We start from the raw sequence: 19156 nt of genomic DNA, 5'->3' as shown, positions 1-19156 counted from the left end.
CCCCAAAGAAAACACTTTTTATTCAGATTAAGTCGAGTGACCTGGAGATGTCTGTCTTTTCCTTCTTCCTTTTTTCTTGATAAAACTTTATTTTGTGAAATACAATATACAGACAAAACAAATCAGGTCCTGAGTGCATTTGAGCAGCTTTAGAGGAAAAAAGGTACTTTATAGCCACAAAATGATCACAGGGATTTATTGATGCTTTATTTTTTCCAAAAGATTCCATTGTTTCAATGCAAACAACATGGAAAGAGATGCTTGGGATGGATGGATCCTGGATGGCAGCTTGCCTTGGTGAAAGTTCATGTTTTTGAGATGAAAGTGTATGACCCAGAGGTGATACCTATGGATGCACAGGTAAAACTGGTGGGGTCGGAGGCATGTATCATCCACTTCTATCCAATTTCCATGTTAGTGGTGACAGACTGAGCAGACAGGCAGATCTCGAGTGCCATCTGGTCTTCCTGAATTTGGCTTGTTCTGGGAAGGAATGGGAGAGTTGGACTTGAAGTTGGCTGAAGAAACATTTGCAAAATGACAAACTGAGCCCTTGATTTCTGTTTCAAGGTGTTTGTTGCTTCATACGAGAGTTGGCAATGTATCTTTCTTGGGATAGAATAACTAACAGGTCAAATAAGACCAACAGACTAAAGAGAGCTGCTGGGTTTTACTTTGGACAAAATAGCGGCATATCAAGGTTGTGTGAGGGTTTCTGTTTAGGGTGGTTTTTACCTCTTACTTGTAGAACAGCTGCTAAATGATGAGGTACTTTTGAAGCCCTCTTTTTGCTATTGATCGTGCCTGTCAAAATGCTCTTTTTCAGATGATTATTGAAGAGCTGTTCTGAGTAGTTCACCCGAGTATTCAGGCTACATAATTTGTTACAGATTTCTGTAACATTATCAGAAGGTGTTGCTTTGATTTCCTTTAGAAAACCAAGCAAACCACAAAATCTCAAGGTGCTTATAGGATAAATATTTCAGGCTGTCAGTTTGCATAGCTCAAACTGTTGATTTTTTTATGACAAGATCTAGGGTAATATTTAAGCATGAGCATTTCCATGCTTGTGAATAAAATGAGCATTTCTTTTCACAGTTTGGGTATGTTTGAAAAACCCACTAAACACAGTTTTCAACCACTCACAGAGCTGTGAACATGACCCAGGGATCTGCGCTCTCTTAGACAACAGTCTCATTTTGTTCTATTTGGACTATTGAGGAGAAGGTATCATCTTGGTTTTGTAACTTCTACTTGGCCACAGGCATGTAGAAGGCTTTAAGCATAGCAACCGTACAGGTTAAGTGTGCACATGAGAAGAACATACCGTGTGGCATCTGAGGAAGTCCACTTAGACAGACAAGATGTGCTTTACAAATGCTGTGGGGAAAATACAGACATGCTAGTTAGAAGGAGCAGCAAATGTTAATTTGGGAAATACCTTTAAAAATAACAGCTGTTCCTGAGCTGATGGCATTAAAACACATGTTCCTGATCACATTTGACCCAACAATGTGATAGAAAGTTGTAAGTGGAGTGTTTATTATAAAAATATATTATCTTCCTGCTTAAGTGTGGTAAGACTAAACCTATGATGAATAGAGCACTTTTCCTAAGCACTAGCTATAGGGTTGGTTCCAATCACTGCAACTGCTCTACAGAAGGCCAGAGAGTTTAAAGATACGGTGTTGACCAAAGTAGCCTTCTCAGTGACTGAATCTAGTCCTTTCAGTGGTGTGACTGAAGGGTAAGCATGTTGCAACAGTCATTTCCACACAAAAGCCTTTCAACCTAACTCAGCTGTAGTTGTGTATATTTGCCTGAGAAGCTAAAGGCAGACTGCAGTGAAGCTCTGCGAGAGGAAGAAGAAATGTAGGATGAGGTATTGAGCTCTTGCACCTACCCTCGTAGTTGATGCAGCCATTGGAGTCTTCCTGACCTTTCATGAGTTCATCTACTTCCTCTTCTGTCATCCTCTCACCTGAAGAATCGAGAAACCTCTGTTAATTCTTCCACAGACAACTGAAACCTAGAGATTTTCCAGAGACTTTCCTTATTTCCTGAGTTAGTGTCAAAATACCTAGACATGAACTGCGTGTTACTAGTAGTAGGGATTCCAATTATTCCTACAGAGTAAAGAAATTATGCAGCAAATCCTCTACCTTTGTCCCTGTGTGTTATGTCCCTGAGGTATACAGCCTTTTGTCCCTATTCTGTATATAACGAGCACTCAATACTTCCTTTGAATTTAGAAGTAATAAACTAAGCCTTTTCCTTTGGGCTTTCTACTGAGTTTTGTGGTTTGTGGGTTACCAGTTAGGAAACCCAATTTTGTTTGGCTTTGTAGGCTCCTACCTCTTTAAACTGGTTAGAACATCCTTCCTCCCTCTCATGCCATCTACCAGAAGCAATTTTTAAAGTGCTTGTAGAGAAGATAATCCCTTACCCAGAGTAGCCAGTACGTGACGGAGCTCAGCCCCCATGACTGTGCCATTGCCTTCCTTGTCGAACACACGCAGACCTTCAACGAAGTCTTCATAGGTACCCTGCTCCTTGTTGTTAGCAGCTGCTTGCAACATGGGCAGGAACTCCTCAAAAGTGATTTTCTTGGCATTCATCTCTGGAAAGAAAGCGCCAGTTGCTAAATGCTAGACACTTGTATGTGTGTTCTTTTGGCGTATTTGCCCTAAAATGTGGGAGAGCCTCCCACCTCATTTGCACACTTCTTTCTGTCCTTTACTCTAGTCTTTGCCTGGGGGTTTGGCAGTTCCTTTGCAAAACCTGCATTCTCTCTTATGGGAGTTAGTTTTCACATCCATCTGATTTTTCACCTACTTGCTCCAGCGCTCTTCTCATATATGTTTATATGCTTACATGCACATTGTATTTCTCTTTCAGAAATGAAACTAGGTGGCTGAGTTGATCTTTGAAAGGATTTTATGAATAGGGGAACTACAGAATACAATAAACCAGAAATCTTGAGCCCAAACAGTGGGGAAAAAGTAGAGAGTGGGGTGGACAATTGAGATGAGCCCCTGAGGTGGCTGGCATGTTAGTGACCTCTTCAGGGCCTCTTGGATGTGGTAGCAGAGACTATTAGCATAAGAGCATAGAGACTATTAGCATAAGAGCAGAGACTTTTAGCATAAACTAATTGAAAATATGAATGTCCAGTGGGGGTCGTGTCCAGATTTACTAGTGACATGTTCAGTGTGGAGGTTTAAAGACTTGCAAGCTCAGTGCATCTAACCCCTTTGTTCTTATGAACCGGAAGTTGTCTATAGTGTGGCCTTCTCCGAAGGTTTTTTATTGGAGCTAGGCTGTCAAATAAAAGGATCTTTATTTTTCTCTTTTCATTTTTATTTTCTTTCTCCTGGATCTTTGCAAAGATCAGCCTTCATCTGGGCAGTAATGGAATATAATGGGTGGAAATATGCAAGCGATTTTTGAATATACAGTTGTTACAGGAACCGTTTTGTTGCTCAGCTACATCAACATTACTGGCAGTTATTGCTGTAGTCACCTAAAGTGTTGTCATGGTCTCACCTCTGTGTTAGTCCTCTGTTCAGTGCTTCATGCTTGTGCTAATGCGTAACTCAGCCCTTCTAAATTGTTCCTCAGAGCTGCCTTTACTAGGCCTGAGGGTTTTGATATAATTTAGCCTTAGTGTAGTTCAGCATGACTGAAATCAGGGATCACTTGCACTAAGTCCTTGTTAGGAGGCAACCAGAGTTTTTTACCATTTCTTTTATCTCTAAGAGGGGAGAAAAGGAAATGGAAAATGACTGCTATATAAATTGCCAGTGTATGCCTCAGCATGCCCTGGTTTGTGTGAGCTTTGAGCAGACCACCTCAGCCAGCAGAAATTTATGGGTGGGTTTCCAGTCCCAGCACGTGTCTTGGCTCATGCAGAAAATCCTGCACTAGAAGCATCTGAAGAGTATCAGCTATTGGAAACGCACTTAGCAAGGGCTGGGGCATAATGGACTGTGTTGCACCTACATCAGATTGGGACCAAAATGGTTCTTACAGGGACTTTTGTACATCTGAAGGAGTTTTTTCTCCTCGTGAGCATGGATTTCATCCTCTTCAAAAGAAACTAGAGAATTTCCACTCCCTTTCAGAGCAAAAGATCTCCCTCCTGCTGTGACTGCTGATGTTGCCTAATGACAGTTCCCAGTCTCAGGAAGAGCCTAGGAGAGACTATAGGATACTTACCCTCTTTGCTGGGGTTGCCTATGATCTTGTTGACCTCGGCATTTGTAGGGTTCTGCCCCAGCGCCCGGATGATATCACCAACCTGGCTCAGGGTGATCTTGGCATCACCAGTCCTGTCAAAGAGGAGGAAGGCCTCCTTGAATTCTGCAAGGGAAAAGTAACAGTTAAACTGAGCCGGGCAGCTCCCTATTGACAAGTTGTATTGACAAAGACGTGAGCCTGTTGTCTCCTGGCACTGCTCCACCACCTCCAGGGGAGTTAACCAGGGGAACCTTTGGCCCACAATCCCAAGAAAAACTCCTCCCCTCTGACATTTTGGTTTCACTATTTTTAAACATTTATATCTACATTTCATGGCTTTCCCGGCTCTAATAGCTGGCAATAGCTTTCTGATTGACCCCATGGTTATTTCAAGCATGGGGCACGATAAGCTTTCTACAGACACTGCCATTCAAGGACAGGTGTCTTTGCGTGACACAGCAGCAGAAGGTACCTCACCAAGGACTGGGATTCTTCTGTCAAAGCACCTTGCAGTGAAAAACATCTGGCTGTTTTGATGGGTCCTGCCTGCAGTCCCAGTATTTCAACTACACAATGCTAGTGGGAACCAAGAAGGTGGATTTCAAACGCTTCTACTTTTGTTTGCCTTTAAAGTCGCCTTACAATAGCAGTTCTGCCCATGTCTGCTCCCACTCTTCTCTGCTCTTTGCAGTCCGTTCCTGCTTCTTACAGATGCACAAATATCCAGCTTTTCCAGTGGTAATACTTGTGTGGTGCCTTATTCCAGTGCATTTCCAGTGTGCACACTTTGACACTTTGCTTCTTTCAGTGCTGCCAAATGACCAGCCTTCACTTATTTCCCCCTTGCTGCTGACCAAAGAATTGGGGCACATATATTTCTACTACAAAAATCAGCCCAGGTGGTTGCCTCATTGCATTGCCAGTCTTCATCTCCTGTTGCAAAGCTCCATGTTAATCACCTTACTATATTTGTTGCAATTAATAAAGAAATGTGCTTAAGGGGGGCAGAAGTCCAGGGTCCAGCTGAAAAAGCGTCCTTGAAACTCATATGTCAAGAGCATCTCAAGACTGCCGATAATCTTTCCTGCACTGCAGTATCTGACGATGCTGTGTTTTAGCTCCAAGTAAACCAAGTGAAATGTCTTTCCTGTGGTTGTGATATGCTTCCAGCAGCTAGGCAGGCTTTGTGTTTCACAGCTCGTGTAGGTGGAATGTTCTTTCTGCCTTGGGGCATGTTTAGAAGCAATAAACCACATTTCAAATCATGTCTTCATTCATCTTGTGCTGGGGACAGGTGACGCAGAGGTATTTAGGTTCTTGCTTTAGCCATCCATATACCTATGCCTTAGTGGGGGGAGTTGCTGGCACCAGTAAAGCTGCTGATACACAATGTTGGCCTGCTAGGCTGTAATCTAATACATCTGAAACTAATCCTCTTACTGTCTGATGTGAGAGACCTATAACCCTTCACTGTGAACCCTCTCCCCTTACAGCTTTTATTGCAGGGTATGAAATCAAGGGCTTCTGGACCTGTGTGGAGCTTCCCCTTACAATATATCAGCTTAATATCACTGCCTGCTTTAGCAGCTGAGGTCGATAGGGCTGTAGTGATTTATATACCATATGATCCCATCTTTTGTTTGCTGCATTAATGACATTTAGCCAGACTGAGGTATAAAACAATGCCAGTTTGCTATTAGCAAAGCTATCAGGAAAGTTTCTCTTGTTTGTAAATACTATGAAGTTTTATCTTCACTCATTGTGAACACTGGGAGAAAAGGTCTGATTTTATTTTTGTGTCTCAGGCATGCATTTCCTGAGTTATCTTTGCTGTGGGGTTTATCTTTTTTAGTTTTGGGTGGTGTGTGTATATATGTGTATATACATATCTATTCCTAGTTTATAGCTCTGCTGGAGTAAGCATGCCTCATACCCCTCTCTGAAGAGGGCACCACACAGCTGCTGGTGCATCAGCCTGTGTGGATAAAGATAGTTACGGAGGGTGGGACATCCCTTTTCCTGGGAAATTCTGCCTCTCAAGTAGCTTTAATTGCTCTGCTGCTTGGATCAGTTACCACAGCATTACAGCAGCTGGATGAGCTGAAATATGTAGGGAAGCTGAACAAAGCCTTTTTCTTTGTTACAAATGCCAGCAGCTTGGAGTTGATGGCATTTTTCTATAAACTCTCCCAAGCCTTTGGTAAAAGTTTTGGAATTAAAAAGTGAGGAAGAGTCCAAATGACCTTTTTTTGTGACCAGGAGTGTTCAGACTGCAGGCAGAGATTTCCAGTCTCACTTACTGCACTATACCTGTCCTTTATTGCTTTCATACACCAGGCTGGTGTTCAAGAAGTTTAGGTCTCTTCCTTAAGACGTGCTTCTAGCTATTCCTCTCCCTCTGGATTTCTAGTAAATCCCTGTATCTTCCTTTCCAAGCACTTTGTTCACAATGAGAAGTCTACTATATTTGCTACTGAATTTTTGACATTTCTTTAAAACCTGTATTATTTAATATAGCCTAAATGCGTCTCTTGGAATACTTGAAACACTCCAGCATAGATTTCCAGAGCTTCAGTGGGGATTTTTGTTCGTGCCAGAATTTTTAATCTCTTTCTAGCAGATTTAAGAACCAATTTGTAACTTGCTGGTGAAGCAGAGAATATAGCAAGATGCTCAAGAATTGCAGCATAGCCACACTGCATTCATAAGTAACAGTTTACATAAGTCACTTATCTGCTAACTATTCCCATGCTTAATGGATGTATTTACAGTAAAGCAGCCCTTGTTCCTTCCTTCCACAACAGCTTCTAGTAAAAGTGACGTACAGGACTCTTACATCTTCTGTTCATGTAAAATTGCAATGTCATTGGAACTAAGTTAAGTTTTCAGCTCACTCCCTCCTGCTGACCTTCATCTGCCTATTCCCACTATGACTTCCAAATGCAAGACTTGTTTTCAGCATCCTTGTGAATGGCCAGTACAGGAGCACAACTGAAAAATGTTTAGTAGGTAGAGCTGGTAACATGGCATAAACTTCTCATCTTAGGCAGCATCTAAGCACCTAGATAAATGATATGTAAATCTACAGCCACATTCTTGTTCAGCATAAGTTAGCACTGCTCCTCTGAAGTCAGGAGTGTGGTGATTTATAGCAGCTGAAGTCTTAGCTCATCCCTTCATAAAGGTTGAGCTTCCGAGCTTGTAGCTCCTCTCTGAACCCACGTACATGTAAAACACATCAGCTCTCTTGTAACTTACCATCCTGTTGCTCCTTGGAGAACTCGATCTGTTGGAAGGAAATCAATCACAAAAAAATAGCTTAGGAGGGGGGGGCTGGGGGAGAACCTGTTTGTTTCCTAAAGCATCCAGATCAATCCATGAGTCATCTTCCAAAACAGCAAAAATGGGTCTGTCAGATGTGCAGAAGTAATGCAGATAGCAACAGAGCTGTTAAGGCTAGTGAATATTTAGCATTTGGTGGCCATTATATACCCCCTCCTGCCCCATGTTAAAGTTTTACTTTTATTTCACTTACCGTTAATTTGGTCAGGAGTGAAGGACTGCAGTTGGGAAGAAAAAGAGAGAAAAGAGAACTAGTACTGCTGAAAATGCACTGAGAGAAAGCAAATAGCACAGAGTAGTTGAGTGCTCACATTTGTCTTGCCTGGTCTAATGAGGCCACAGCAACCTAAGCCAGCAACTTCCCTTATAAAAATAAATCACCAGGCCTGTCTTTAAAGATTCCATTAAAATCTGCATCCCAGGGCAAGCCAAGGTTGTGGCTAGAAGCAGCAAAAGTCTGAAGTCTCTTAGCTAACAAAGAAGTCACTAATCAGGTCCTTTACTGTTTTATCATAGACCCTTAAGACCATTTGAAGCAGTATTGCTTAACAAGCTGCTTGGGTTTTTTACATGAACATAGCAATTAAAACAATCCTTTGAAGTTTGTGTTTCAGATTACTTTTTTGGCAGTAAATTGTTACATAAAGTACTAAAATTTACATTTTCTTATATTAAATATTACTCTGTTCCTTTGCCATTTTCGCAGGTTGCATCTGATCTCAGAACTAAACTAAAATGCTTAGCAGACAGCAGTATCAAATTGTAACACTCCTGTCTGAAGCAATAGGAGCTGCACATTTACCGCTGCCTGGTGCAGAACTTGAGACTAACCTCGCATAGCCCTTTAAGGTTAAGGAGGAAAGCCAAGCAAACCTAAGCTGTCTTCTGGTCTGTCTTTCCCCACCCCAGAACTACCTTGAGCAAGAAGCCTGATTTACTTAGGTAAAATACACTGGCTCGCTGCTAACCGTTAGCTTTCCAGTGGACCCACCATGGTTGAGTTGGAAAAGCAGAGCAGCAGACGGGCAGGAGGGATTAGCTGAGAGGTCTCGAGAGTGGTCCTGCTTTTCTGGCCTTTCTTCCCCTTATTTATCCAGTGGCACTGACGGCATCGCCTGGATTAGGTGTCAGAAGGAAGCAGTCCCTCCCCTTGGCGAGTTCTTTAGCTTTCTTAGGGCAAAGTGACAGAAGGCTCCATGTCTTGATGGACATCTGATGACAGCTATTTTTAGGAGGCTGGAGAGGGGCAGGGAGTAGCAAGCAGTAAGTTTGATTCAGGTCAGCAGTTTCTGGATCCATACTGTCAAGAGGAGATATTCCTTGTCCAGACCTAATAAGATTTCCTTCTAGGGAAGGACTCTTATTTCTCCAATAAGCTATAAAGTCAGAGAGCAAGGAGAGTAGAAGGTGAGAGGTGCCGTGTTTGTCCAGCTGACTGGTTTTACACATGGCTTTCAGGTTGTATTAGATGCAGCTGGATGGTCCTCATACCTTTGCTGAGCTTTGCTCAAGCCCTTAGAATCTGTTAATGCAGTGCTCAGAGTTAGATGAGTGGTGCTGCTGCTTGTCTGCTCAGTGGGATCCAGTTGTTGGCATTGAGGAGAAGATTAACCTGTTGATGGAGGTGGTATCCAACTGTGAAGCTCTTCATCTGCACTCATTGCATTGTCCTGTTTTCCAAAGCTGGAACTTTTTTTAAGGCAGAATTTATCTGGTTTTGGACCCAACTGTTGCCAGAGGTTAGCAGCTGATGTGTAGAGGTACTCTGCAGAGTGCTGGCAGAGCCTGTGCTCCCTAGGACACTTCTAGGGCTAAGGTTAGGCAGGGCACCAGCATGCCAGTTTCAGAGCTCACTGGTGTGGTGAGAGTAGGTATTGCTGAGGTTTTTGTGATGTGGAGGCAAGGGAGAAACTGTGATAGGAGCTAAGACCCCCAAAAGCTTTGTGAACTGGGAGGATTACTATTCATGGTAGGGCGAGGAGTTGCAGAGTGAAAGGGCTCTGGCAGAGCTATGAATGGTGAGTTTGTAGGTAGGTTCCAGGAGATAGAGTTTGCACTTTCTTTGGTAGCAAAGACCTAGTCCCACCATGTAGCATCCTCCAAGGCCAAGGTCAAATATCTGAATTGATGCTGTGAGACATTGTAAATAGCTTCAAAAACCTTACTCCAAACTTCTTCCTTTCCTCTGTCACCTCAACTGGGTCAAGCATGTCATGGAGCCCGGGTTGAAATGGTTGTGTGACAACAACACACTCCCTGTTGAAAACTGAAATCCCCTCTCTAAATTCTGTTAATTTCTTTTGTTGAGCATTCCCTGCTCTGGGTTTTCTAACGACAAAATGAAATTAGTAAGGGACATTTTCTCCTGTAGCTCGCTTCGTTACCCTGAAGATAAGCATAATGCTTGTAAATGTCTCTTTGCAGTATATTGAGGGCTCTGAGAGCAAGAATCAAACCCAAGCCCTGGTTTGATTTGGTTGTTTTTTAAACCAAACAATCAAAGTCAAAATATTTAGTTGGATTTGAGACCTAAACTTCCTACCTGCTATTTTAAAAACTAAAGATAAAACTGCTCTCAAAGCTCAGCATTTTAGCTGGGAAACATTCTGAACCAACACATTTAGTTGCATTTTTGAGAAATAGTTAGAAAATATGCTGAATAGGGAAAAATGCTCCACTGCCAATGTGCATGTTTGTGTTTTCTGCTATTTGTAATCTGTTAACCTGTGGGACCAGCTATGTGTTGAGAGCAAAGTTTAGCCGTGACCAGGTGTGGTTGTATGGAAAAGGGTATTGATGCTTTTGTCTGAATTGACTAACATAGGTTAACACAGTGCAGACCACCTGGTTAACACTGCTGGAACTCAGTAAGAAAGCTAATATGGATCTTGGCCATCAGTCCCATTGCATTAATAGAAGAGCTTTCTAAAGACTTTGGCAGAGCTGAAATGTTGCCTGGGTCAGTTCAGTGTGTTGCCTTTGGTGGAATTTTCCTCCTACCCTCAGGCTCTTGCCTCCCCAGTGCTGCTACTGGGAAATGTTCCCCTGAAAACAGGATTCAAACTAAATATATATATGTAAAAAAATTAAGGAAAACGTAGAACAATTTTCTTCAATGTTTTTTTCTTCCTTCTAGATCATTTTTTATGATTGGCTACAGCAAAACTTGTCCCAGAGGACTTTAGATGCCAAGCAGAAAATAGTTTGGGTGTGTTTGGCTTGGGCATAGAAAATTGATACCTGGATTAGCCATGTGGCTTGAATGGGCTATCAAATACGTATAGATTGAGAGAAGCCCATATGTAAACTGTGAGACTTTGGCTCAGAATTTAGATGAGGAAATACTAGCACACCACATGAGCCTTTTATAACTGATTCTGAATAAAACCTCATGAGAGTTTTGCTGGGGAGAAATATTCTAACATGGGCATGTTGCATTCACTTGAATTAAGAACCACCTTAGCCAATAGAGTCACTTGGGTGCTGAAAATGCTACTTGCTTTGAGTAAGGCCACAGTATGGAAAATATTTCAGCCTTAAAAGAAACTAAAGGTAGGATTTCTGATTCTCTAAGGATCTCTCATGAGCTTCAAGAGATAGAAAGAAGTATTGTGCAGTGATCTGATCTGTTTTAATCCTGGCAATGGCCTCTGCATTATCAGAGAATGCATCTTGGGTCTTCAGGGAAGATGTTGAAAGTTTAGGGAGTTTGGCTTTACAAAAAAAGAATTCACCTTCCCCAGAGGAATAAAGAAAGGTTGAAGGAACACAACATGTGGAAAGACCACAACGACCTGGAGCTCTCTAACTTGGCTTAGCCCTTGCTTATGGGCAAAGTTATTATCCAGAAGGTTATCACCAAGGAGTAGGGGTAGGGGGTGGTGGTGTTTGGGTTGGGAATTTTGTGATTAAGGTTTTTTGTTGTTGTGTTTTAAGGCTTTTCCCTGTATAATATATGACCAGCTTCTAGTCATCTTGTTGCTTGATAGAAACATTTTGACCAGGTCTCAGTTATATAGGGTGGGGTGAATAGGGTTGTATGCAACTCTCTATTGACAGCTAAGCAGAAGACACAATTCACACACATCTTTATTTCCAAATTATTACCAGAGTTCCTAATTTCCCAACAAATCATTAGTTCATGGGCCTTAGGGCCCTGACCCTTGCAGCATGGTGATGTGCTCCCCTATTCACCTATGAGACTAATACAGCCCTGCTGAGTGACAGTCGCTTTGTGCCCTGTAAATGTGTAGGTGTCTGACCAGAGTGAAAAGCCTTGGGAAAAGATGCTGCTGGGAGTTAAAGCATTCAGCTGCTCCATCCCCTTGTTACCCTTTGGGTGAACATAAAGAAGGGAATCATCTTAGCATTTTATCAGAGAGTCACCAGGTATTTCAAAGTACTCTCTCTGTAGAAGAGACCAGGAACTTATCGGATGCCTTGGAAAATCAGAGAGGGGAAAATTCGAGAGTCCCCCAGGATACTCACTGTATATTTAGCTTTCTGTTCAGGACTGGTGGGATTTCTCTATTTTGGGCTGGAGATAAGGTAGGATTGTGCCTACAGCAGTTCATGTGATACCTACTCACCATTAGTGCCTGCTCCTTGACTAATACAGCTGCACATCTTTTCTAGCAGACATCACTGAGTGCAGGATTACACAGCTCTCAAACCCCTTTTCAAAGCAGGCTGTGATTCCCCTATCCCTCACCCCAGTCTGATAGCTCTTTTGATCAATGCCACAGATCCAAGAGAGGCTACTTCTCATTTAAGTAAGAATCAACAGCCTGATGGATTTAGCCTCATGTGTTTTATGAAGCAGAGAAATATTAGGAGCAGGTATGCCCTTGAGAAAGAGAACTGTTTTGAGTACAGAGCTGCTTGGCAGCACAGTTGAAGAAAGAATAAAATCAACCACCTTTAATATAGGTGAGAAAATTGCACATGCAAGGCACTATAAGGTTTGGAAGAAGAGTTCGAAACCTCTTTGAGTTTAATGGACTTAACTGCAGATGAATTTTACCTTTTTTCTAAGCATTCCATATAATTTTCCAGTTTGTTTATTTTGAAAGGGTTTAGTATTGGTTTGATTTGTATCAATGCGTATCGGTGAGAGGAAACGCGAGGCTCTGAAGCCCTGCTCTCCAAGGGATTTGCTGTTTTAACGTGCCTCTCAGTGGCAGTGTTGGAGTACTGACAGTATTTAGACTACTGCTGCTTGACATTTAAATGCTATGTGGCAAATCATCCCGGTGAAAGTGCTTTTTGGCAATGGGTATAAGATGTAATAAAGCCCCAGTGACGTGGGGTGAATTTCCAGATTGGTTGTTTCATATCTCCTTACAGACAACTTCTTTCTTTACTTGTCATTGGCTAAATTAAGTCACCTTCTTGCCTTCTGTAAGATGAACTTGGATATCTTATTACTATCTGTTAACAATCTCTCTGTGCTCCAAGGGGGCTTAAAACAGTGTTTTAAATATATTGGGGGGTTGTTTTGATGTATTAGTTGATAGGAGAAAGGCTCTGCCACACAACTGGTGTTAACACTTAAAATTACTCTGCGAGCTCTTGAGATGTTACTCTCTAATTTGCTTTAAAGTCCACTCTTTGTGCCAAAGTGTGTTGCTCTCCAGACTCTCCAAAGCCTATAGATAACATTTTAAAATGCTGCCAAAGCTGTGAGTTACTAAGAATGGATCCTGGAAACAATTAATTTCCAAATGATTTTTCAGGTTAGTAAAGTGTCTCCTATATGTATGGACGTATGTATAGTAGTATATATATAAATTGAAGGATCCTTGTTTAGGAAGAAAAGGAGGCAAAGTTCTTCTGGAAACCTTGTAAAGAAAACTAAGTGGTGGCTGTTCAGTTTGCTTTTCCTTCTGGTTTTCAGCAGTACCTGAAGAGATGTTTTGGTATGCTGCTGAGTCTGACGTTCAGGTTGCTTGTCCTGGGACACCTTCATGCCATGCCTTGCCCATTGCAGTGATTTAACAGCTGCCACCAACATGGGTCTAGTATCAGTGTGAGATTCATGGGGGTAAGGGGGTTGGCTGGGGTGGTCTGCTCTGGGTTGAACCCTGAATGATGCTGTACCTCAGTGGTCAAAGCAGTAGTAGGAAGCTGATCTGGATGACATCAGATAGGCACCTTTACATTTCTTAAGGCTAAGCCATGTTTGCCCTTGTCCCCTTCCTACCTGAAAGAGCACTTGGTACTGGTGACCTTGTGCAACAGGTGTATCAGTCCTAGAGAATCCTTCTGGAGTCATTGCTGGAGCTAGATCAGGCATAATCCGAAGGTCTGAGCCAAGAAGTTCAATGAAAAACCTGCCAGTTACCAAGAAAGCCCTTAGCACTCTGAGCAAAGCTGCTGTTACCATTCCTGTTCTGACACCACAGCTTCACATTGAGTTTGTCTGCAGTGTAGTAGTGTCTTGCAGCTGCAAGCGCTCCTGCTGACGTTTGCAGCCCTGCTTGCCCTCCAGCCCAGAAGGTTTCTGTCAGTGCATTTTAGTGAGTTTCTCTCTTTGGTTATATCCAATGCAATGTCTGTTCAGAGATGACCTACTTGAGTAGTGAATGTCATAAGAATTAAGGACACTTGGTGGAACACTTTCTACTGCCTTAAGAGCTCGTATTTAAAACAAATAATCACGCAGGTTTGCTTCCATGCAGCAGGCTTCAGCATGCATCACACAGTAACACAAGGTCTTTGCAAGTTTTTACTAGTTGATAGCTTCTAATCATTTTTCCCCTAAAGATGTAGGTAGCTTATCTGCAGTAGGCCATGGAGTCCTGGCATTTTGGTCTTGTGAACACCAGCATGGGAAGCCTTGTGTAAAGGCTGAAGTAGAGGGCCTGGTGTGACACCACATCTGGGTGGTACATATTCAGAGCACCATGTGCAGAACAGAAGCCTAGGAGCACGGCACTCAACATCTCCAGCACCAAAACATCACTGTGCTAGGAGCCTGGGCTTGGTCCAAGGATAGGTTGTGTGTGCTGGGAAAGGCCCTTAGATTTCCCATTAAGAAACCCCCCACACTTAACAAGTTGGTGATAGGGACAGAGTTAAACTAATTTGGGCAATATGAAATTTATCAATTTCCTACTGCCTCAATTGGAAAACCAAGCATGAGACATCTCATCCCAGTTATTGCAGACACAGACCCATGGTAATGCTGTTCCTCAACTCAGAGTTTCTTCTCACTCAGGCTTATATGGGAGAAGGAAGCTAAAGCAGATAAGCTATCTTTTTGGGAATGTCCTTGGCTACAGTTTTAAGAGAACCCTAAGAATTCTGTAGTTAAGAAGAGAAACCATACAGTCATTTTTCTTTCAGTTGTAGTTGGTTCCTGGTGGTAACACTCAGACACATCCATTACCCGGTTCTTTGCTTCTCAGTTATGGTTTAATCTTTAGTCTTTGTATCTATTGCTTAAATCCAGGCCATGCTAGTAATAAGGAAAACTGAAGATGTAAGTTTGGTCTAGAAAGGTTTGTGCAAAGCAGATTGAGTTTTATGTTATTTCCTGAGTAGGGGAGAAAAGGGTCTTTACATCTTCATTTAAGCTCAAATTCTTCCACCCTGCCTTGCCTCTCTTCCTGTGATTGTTGTACTGTAATCTGAAGTGAGTTGAGAAAGGGCTGAGTTTAGAGATTTGAATCCTTAAATTAAGTCTTCCTGTTACTCAGTTTTTTAGTCAATAGATGGTGCTCAAAAATAGAAAATCCCACACCAGCTGCTATTAGTATGAAAAAATTACCAACTATTTGCTTTAATTGGGTTAATTTAAAGTGGGGAAAAAAGAACAGAAGAGGGTAAAAGAGCTGTCACAACTTCTGCTGGTGACGGGCAATTTGGGGTGCCTGTATTTGCAAGAACACAGCTTGAGACTTCTTAAGAGAGGAAAGAAAAAGGTACCTAACTTTCAAAGCGTGTACCTCAAAAGGCCCACAAAACCAGATTCCCTGAAGATGGAGGGGTACCATTGAAAGAATGGCTACCCATGTTTGTAAACCACCTTCTTGTTTGTTTTGGAGAATATTATGATCTCTGCTAATTTAAAATGAGATGCACTGCCAAATGTGGCTGCTCTGGCTGCTGTAAAACCCTTATTAGGCAGCTCTACCCTTACCTCCTCCAGCTGTAACAGTTAAAAGGGAGTTGGATGTCTCCTTATAAAAGCTAACAAAGCCTTTCTGTGTGTTTGCCTGCTGTGTGACTCCCTAGATCATCCTGGTGCTGCAGCCTGGCATTCCCAGACACCTCTCATCAGTAGCAAGCTCTGGCATGGCTGCTAATGCCCTTGTTCAAAGTGCTGGAGGCTCTGGCTCCACACCTGGTAAATCAGCACAGAACCCCAGGACAGAACCATTCACTGAATCTCAGTAAAAAGCTTAGCTGTGAGTACTCCCTGGCTCCAGAGGTTTGCTGGAGGTGGTACTGTGCCTTTTCTCATGCTGAGACTTTGGTGCTTGAACAGAAGATTTCATTAATGTTAAGTAGGGGACTGGGCTAACACTCTGCCACATCTCCCAGGAAATGGCTTACAAGAAGACATTGTTCCCCTTCACTGCCTGAGCTCCCAAAGATCAAAAAGGGATAACCCAGGCTGGCTGGCTGGGACCTTGGGAGGTTGTCCAGTCCCTGTCCTGCTCCAAAGCAGGGTGGAAAGCACCATGGTTGTTCCTCGTGCCTCTCAAAGAGCCCATCACTGGAGGTGCCACAGTCTGCCTGGGCAGCCCTTGACCACTGTCGGGTCTCAGGTGAGAGGAGGATCAGGGATAGAGGGGATGTGGGTTTCTGCATCACCTCGCAGCCATATGGTTGGGTAGAGTCCCCTGCTGAAGCAGGGGAAGTCCATTCACTCCTGCATCAGCTCTGAGGCACCCTGCTCCTTGCCTGGTAAGGGCATGATGAAGAGTGGAGGAGATACTTATAGAAAGAGATCTGGTAGTGATAAATATGTGGGGCAGGAGGCTGTGCCACCCACTGCATTGCAGAGTAGTACTGTAACCTCCATCATGCTTCTCATGTCACAGAATGGTTTGGGTTGAAAGGGACCTTAAAGCTCATTCAGTTCCAACCCCCTGCCATGGACAGGGACACCTTCCACTGGAACAGGTTGCTCCAAGCCCTGTCCAACCTGGCCTTGAACTTATCTCCACTTATTCGCAAATAGAAATAGTAATGCTTATGTGCTGCCATTAGTGTTAAAAGACTAGTTTTCCCTTACAAGCCCAGTTCCCTCCCTCCCTTTCAAGGAGGGAAATATTTTGTCTGATATTAGCTTTCAAAGGAAGGAGAATTCAGGGAGGCTATCTTCCCTTAGCAGTCTGACTGACAAAACCTGTGCTACCAGGTACCTTTCCTGCCATTACAGAGAGCTGTCTGGGTAAAGGAGTGAACAGAGATGTCTCAGGCTGCAGCCAGCCATTTTTTTTAGTTGGTAATGTGATATTAAGCCTGTTTATGTAAAGATGGATTAGGTAGGGTCACTGGAGTTGAAAATTCTATTTTCTCCTAATGAACTGGCCATAGAAAGCTATAAAATCCCATTAAATTATTTAGTAGGAAATCTAGCTTCTAGCTTGCATTCCCTTTCATTTCTAGAGATGAGTGAAATATGAGGTCTGATCTGATTTTCAGACAGTATTCCAAGAAACCAGTGGCCTTTTTATATAGCCTTTACTATGATCACCCAAAGTGTCTTTTTTGCCCCCTCTTGCACTTGTTTTACTTTGCTAGCAGGTTCAGCTTCTGTCTTATGGGAAGCTGCAGACTATTCCAGAAAAACACTGACTACTGATTGTGAAAATTAAAGTAAACTTCAAGAAATCTCATTAAATGGGTCATAATCCTGGGACTTCATGTATTAAGATACCTGAAACAGAATTCATCGTAACATGAAAATGAGTATGTCCTATTAAGAGTCTTTGTACTCCTTCTTTTCCCCTTAATAGGCATGATTCCTTATGTAGAGTTCAGCAGATAGGTCCCAGGACCAATCAGCTTGGTAGGTAGGTGGAGAATAGCTATTTATAGTCCTACCCAGAGAAACTGGTCTGACTTAATCTCTTTAACCATTTAACCTCCTGCTCCTCTTTCCCAAGTAAAGAATTGCTCAACATGGAGGATTTGTCTTTGAAGTGTGAAGGCAACAACCAGAGATGCAGGTTGGCATGCGAAGCTAAAGACATCATGAGATCAAATGGAAGTTCAGTCAGAGGGAAATCTCCAAAAGACTCTTCCTCTTTGTTACTTTCAGTTTGCAGCAAATGACAAATTCTGAGCAAATCTGTAAAGGTGAGAGGAAATCAGTTCCATTCGTGGCTTTCCAGCTCATGGTCTCGACCAACCAATGTTGTACAATGCAAATGAAAATAGGCAAAACTCCTAATTCATTGAATGGTTCCCTCCTCTTAAATCTGTTTCCTTTCTGCTTTTAAAGATAAGCCGTGCTGACCTCGAAATACATGTCCAAAGGGTCATCAGGTGCTAGCAAAAATTTGAGAAGGAATTTGAGGGCAAACTGCACAACAAGATTTGGTTTTAGTACACCGCTATGGGAAAACATTGTGCTTCAAGTTTCAATAACCCCTTCCTGTCCTCATGCACCTTTTCTGCGGGGAAAGGGAACAGGGAATAGGGATGTTGTTGTTGTTTTTAATTTTCTTTTATATTTAGTTTTACCAAACAGGTCAGACTGATACTGATTTGGTAAAAAGTTCTAAGGACCATACTCCAAAATACTTCGGAAATCATCAGGTTTCCCTCTTGTGTTAAGTCATGCACCATGCCTTACACTCATCAGCTACTAACACAATCAAAAGCTCAGGCAGGTCAACAACTCCATCCACTGAGGTTACTCATTCATTTCACTCCAATCCCCAAACCGGAACCAACCACACACAACGTTTCACTGCAGGTCGCTGTTAGCTGGGACTCTGCTAGCTTTCCCCTTTGGAAGGGCTTTGGCTCCATGATCAGCACACTTTCATCCATTTACCTTGATGCTCTTGAGGTCGATTGCAGGTTGTTTGGGTGCTGCTGGTGCGGGTGCTGGTGCTGGTGCGGGTGCTGGTGCTGGGGCTGCTGCTGGCTTCTTTACGTCCTTCTTTGGTGCCATTTTGTGTTGCTTAAACTTGAAAGTAAAGGTGCCCCCCCAAAAAAAACCCTGCAAAACCCTTAAAAGTGATTCCTGAGAGAGGAGCAGTGGTCAGAATGAGCTACAGCCTGTGCCCTGGAGGTGGACCCAATGTGTTAAACTCTATAAGGGCATATATATATTTCACTTAGTGCCTTGTACAGTCCTGACACATCCAGCTGGATTGGACAGCTTGCTAATCAAGGGGGATGTCATTCCAGCTCGAGCTATAAATGGAATATAAGAGTTCAGGGCTTCATAAGATCAAGGGACTTCAGTGGCTTTTTTTCCCCTCTTTAAAAACTCTAACCACCTCCCCTGTGTGTATGTGTGTATATATATATATATATAAATATATAAAATTATTTTAATGCAGGCAAAGGAGAGGGCAATATGACAAACCCAGTTTTGGATCTGCTG

The 19156-nt window shown here is 42.6% G+C and overlaps 1 protein-coding gene across 2 annotated transcripts; it reads right to left on the bottom strand.

Annotated features, from left to right (window-relative positions):
* Positions 1-182: 182 nt before the first annotated feature.
* Positions 183-18855, bottom strand: MYL1 (myosin light chain 1). Of its 2 annotated transcripts, none has more exons than XM_061344747.1 (7): positions 18599-18855; positions 7498-7525; positions 4219-4362; positions 2447-2620; positions 1904-1981; positions 1328-1380; positions 183-483 (listed from the first exon to the last, which is right to left on the bottom strand). In XM_061344747.1, the coding sequence occupies exons 1-6, from the start codon at positions 18716-18718 to the stop codon at positions 1352-1354; spliced, it is 573 nt and encodes a 190-aa protein (XP_061200731.1). In that variant the 5' UTR covers positions 18719-18855; the 3' UTR covers positions 183-483; positions 1328-1351. The 2 variants fall into 2 exon arrangements, with proteins under 2 accessions (XP_061200731.1, XP_061200740.1); XM_061344756.1 differs by lacking the exons at positions 7498-7525; positions 18599-18855 and adding exons at positions 7775-7799; positions 8573-8700.
* Positions 18856-19156: the final 301 nt, after the last annotated feature.

Source organism: Neopsephotus bourkii, unplaced genomic scaffold, assembly GCF_033783945.1.
Source record: "Neopsephotus bourkii isolate Nb327-2 ecotype Australia unplaced genomic scaffold, CSIRO-AGI_Nbou_v1 NB_31, whole genome shotgun sequence".
In the NCBI taxonomy this organism is placed as follows: Eukaryota; Metazoa; Chordata; class Aves; order Psittaciformes; family Psittacidae; genus Neopsephotus; species Neopsephotus bourkii.
Note: the sequence above shows the minus strand (reverse complement) of the source record. Positions and strands in the feature narration are given on the sequence as shown.

Excerpts from the sequence above, each read along its gene's own strand:
- MYL1 (XM_061344747.1), bottom strand. The coding sequence starts at position 18,718 with ATGGCACCAAAGAAGGACGTAAAGAAGCCAGCAGCAGCCCCAGCACCA. Across the intron at positions 4,363-7,497 it reads CTCCAAGGAGCAACAGGATG|AATTCAAGGAGGCCTTCCTC; the intron begins GTAAGTTACAAG and ends TTTCCCTTGCAG. Across the intron at positions 1,982-2,446 it reads TCACGTACTGGCTACTCTGG|GTGAGAGGATGACAGAAGAG; the intron begins GTAAGGGATTAT and ends TCGATTCTTCAG.